This window comes from Cystoisospora suis, assembly GCF_002600585.1.
Source record: "Cystoisospora suis strain Wien I chromosome Unknown contig_2664, whole genome shotgun sequence".
Classification (NCBI taxonomy): domain Eukaryota; phylum Apicomplexa; class Conoidasida; order Eucoccidiorida; family Sarcocystidae; genus Cystoisospora; species Cystoisospora suis.
The window spans coordinates 1-1,190 of record NW_027155462.1 but is presented as its reverse complement, the minus strand read 5'-3'; the positions used below and the strand labels follow the sequence as shown (position 1 = coordinate 1,190).

At 54.5% G+C, this 1,190-nt stretch overlaps 1 protein-coding gene across 1 annotated transcript; it reads right to left on the bottom strand.

Annotated features, from left to right (window-relative positions):
• Positions 1 to 49: 49 nt before the first annotated feature.
• CSUI_005493 (uncharacterized protein) lies at positions 50 to 880 on the bottom strand (the record flags this gene model as incomplete). Its single annotated transcript, XM_068065669.1, has 1 exon — positions 50 to 880. A coding segment is annotated over exon 1 (165 nt), but the record flags the coding sequence as incomplete, so codon positions are not given.
• Between the last annotated feature and the right edge of the window lie 310 nt (positions 881 to 1,190).

Sequence of the window (1,190 nt, the reverse complement as noted above, 5' to 3'; positions counted from 1 at the left end):
GAGCAGAATCTGTGAGCCTCCGAGGGAAACTTCCTCTACTTGGTTTGATGCCAATCCTTTACGAGGAATGTTTAGAGCGACGTTCGCTTCGGTGATGCCATTTCCTGACCGTGTCTTGGTCGCCTGAACCGGCGAAGAAAAGTCAGAAGTTGCCACGGTGAAGAAGAGAACAGCTGTTACGAAAGAAAGGCGAAAAAAAGAAGATTCGTGCCCCATGATGTCTAGCTGATGGACGATGCCAAACAACGGTGTTCATACCGTGTGCCGTCTTCGCATTGTTTCCGGAGGTGAAACTCCTTGCCTCCACCAGATTAGTGCTCGTCTGCTCTCGAAGCAGCTAATTCTCCTTCCTCTTCTTGGGTTAGCGGGGAACAAGGTCAAAGCGTTAGATTCGAGCCGATTGCCGTCAATGCGCACGACTTCGATATCTCAGACCCAGCCCTTTCCGTCGCCTCTTCCTTCCGTGGATGGAAATAGGACGGGGAGGTGTCATCGCCGAGGAGTGGGCCGGGGCGACGCTTCAAGCCCCGATCTTTCTTCGTCTATAAGGAGAAAATTTGTTCATTTCTGCTCTAGAAGCAGCTAATTCTCCTTCCTCTTCTTGAGTAAGCAGGAAACAAGGTTAAAGCGTTAGATTCGAGCCGATTGGGTCAACGTCCTCGTACTCACTGCTTTTTCAAGTCTCAAGGGACGACAGCTTCAGCTGCCCAACGTACCGCAACTGGCGGCACTTTCCTGAGGTTCGCCCTTGTCATTAACCACGGTAGCGACTTCTGCTGGTGAACCAGGCGGACACCTTGCACACATACCCACGTAGAATTTCACACTTAGGCACAAACACACGGGTCGTGCGTGGGGGCGCCTGGTTGACAGCCCCCGCTCGAAACGGTCACTGGCTTCCACCAAAGTGTGACGACGACAGTAGCACTGTACTTCGTCACTGCCGCCTTGCCCCGCAATTTAGTTGGGAGAATCCGCGGGCAGGGAGGAGAAATCTTTTCTGTTTCTCCGCCTTACTCCACTCGTCACCGCAAAGCGTCCCGGCCGTGGCCAGGAGCTGCGTTCAATTCCAGGCGACCAAGGACTGGTAGGCACTCCCACCCTGCTCGGGACGCCGAGTGCTACGCCTGCAGCTGTGGTCCTTCTGTATACGCTGCACAGCGCGCCCAAGTGCGGGTCTACGGCCACGA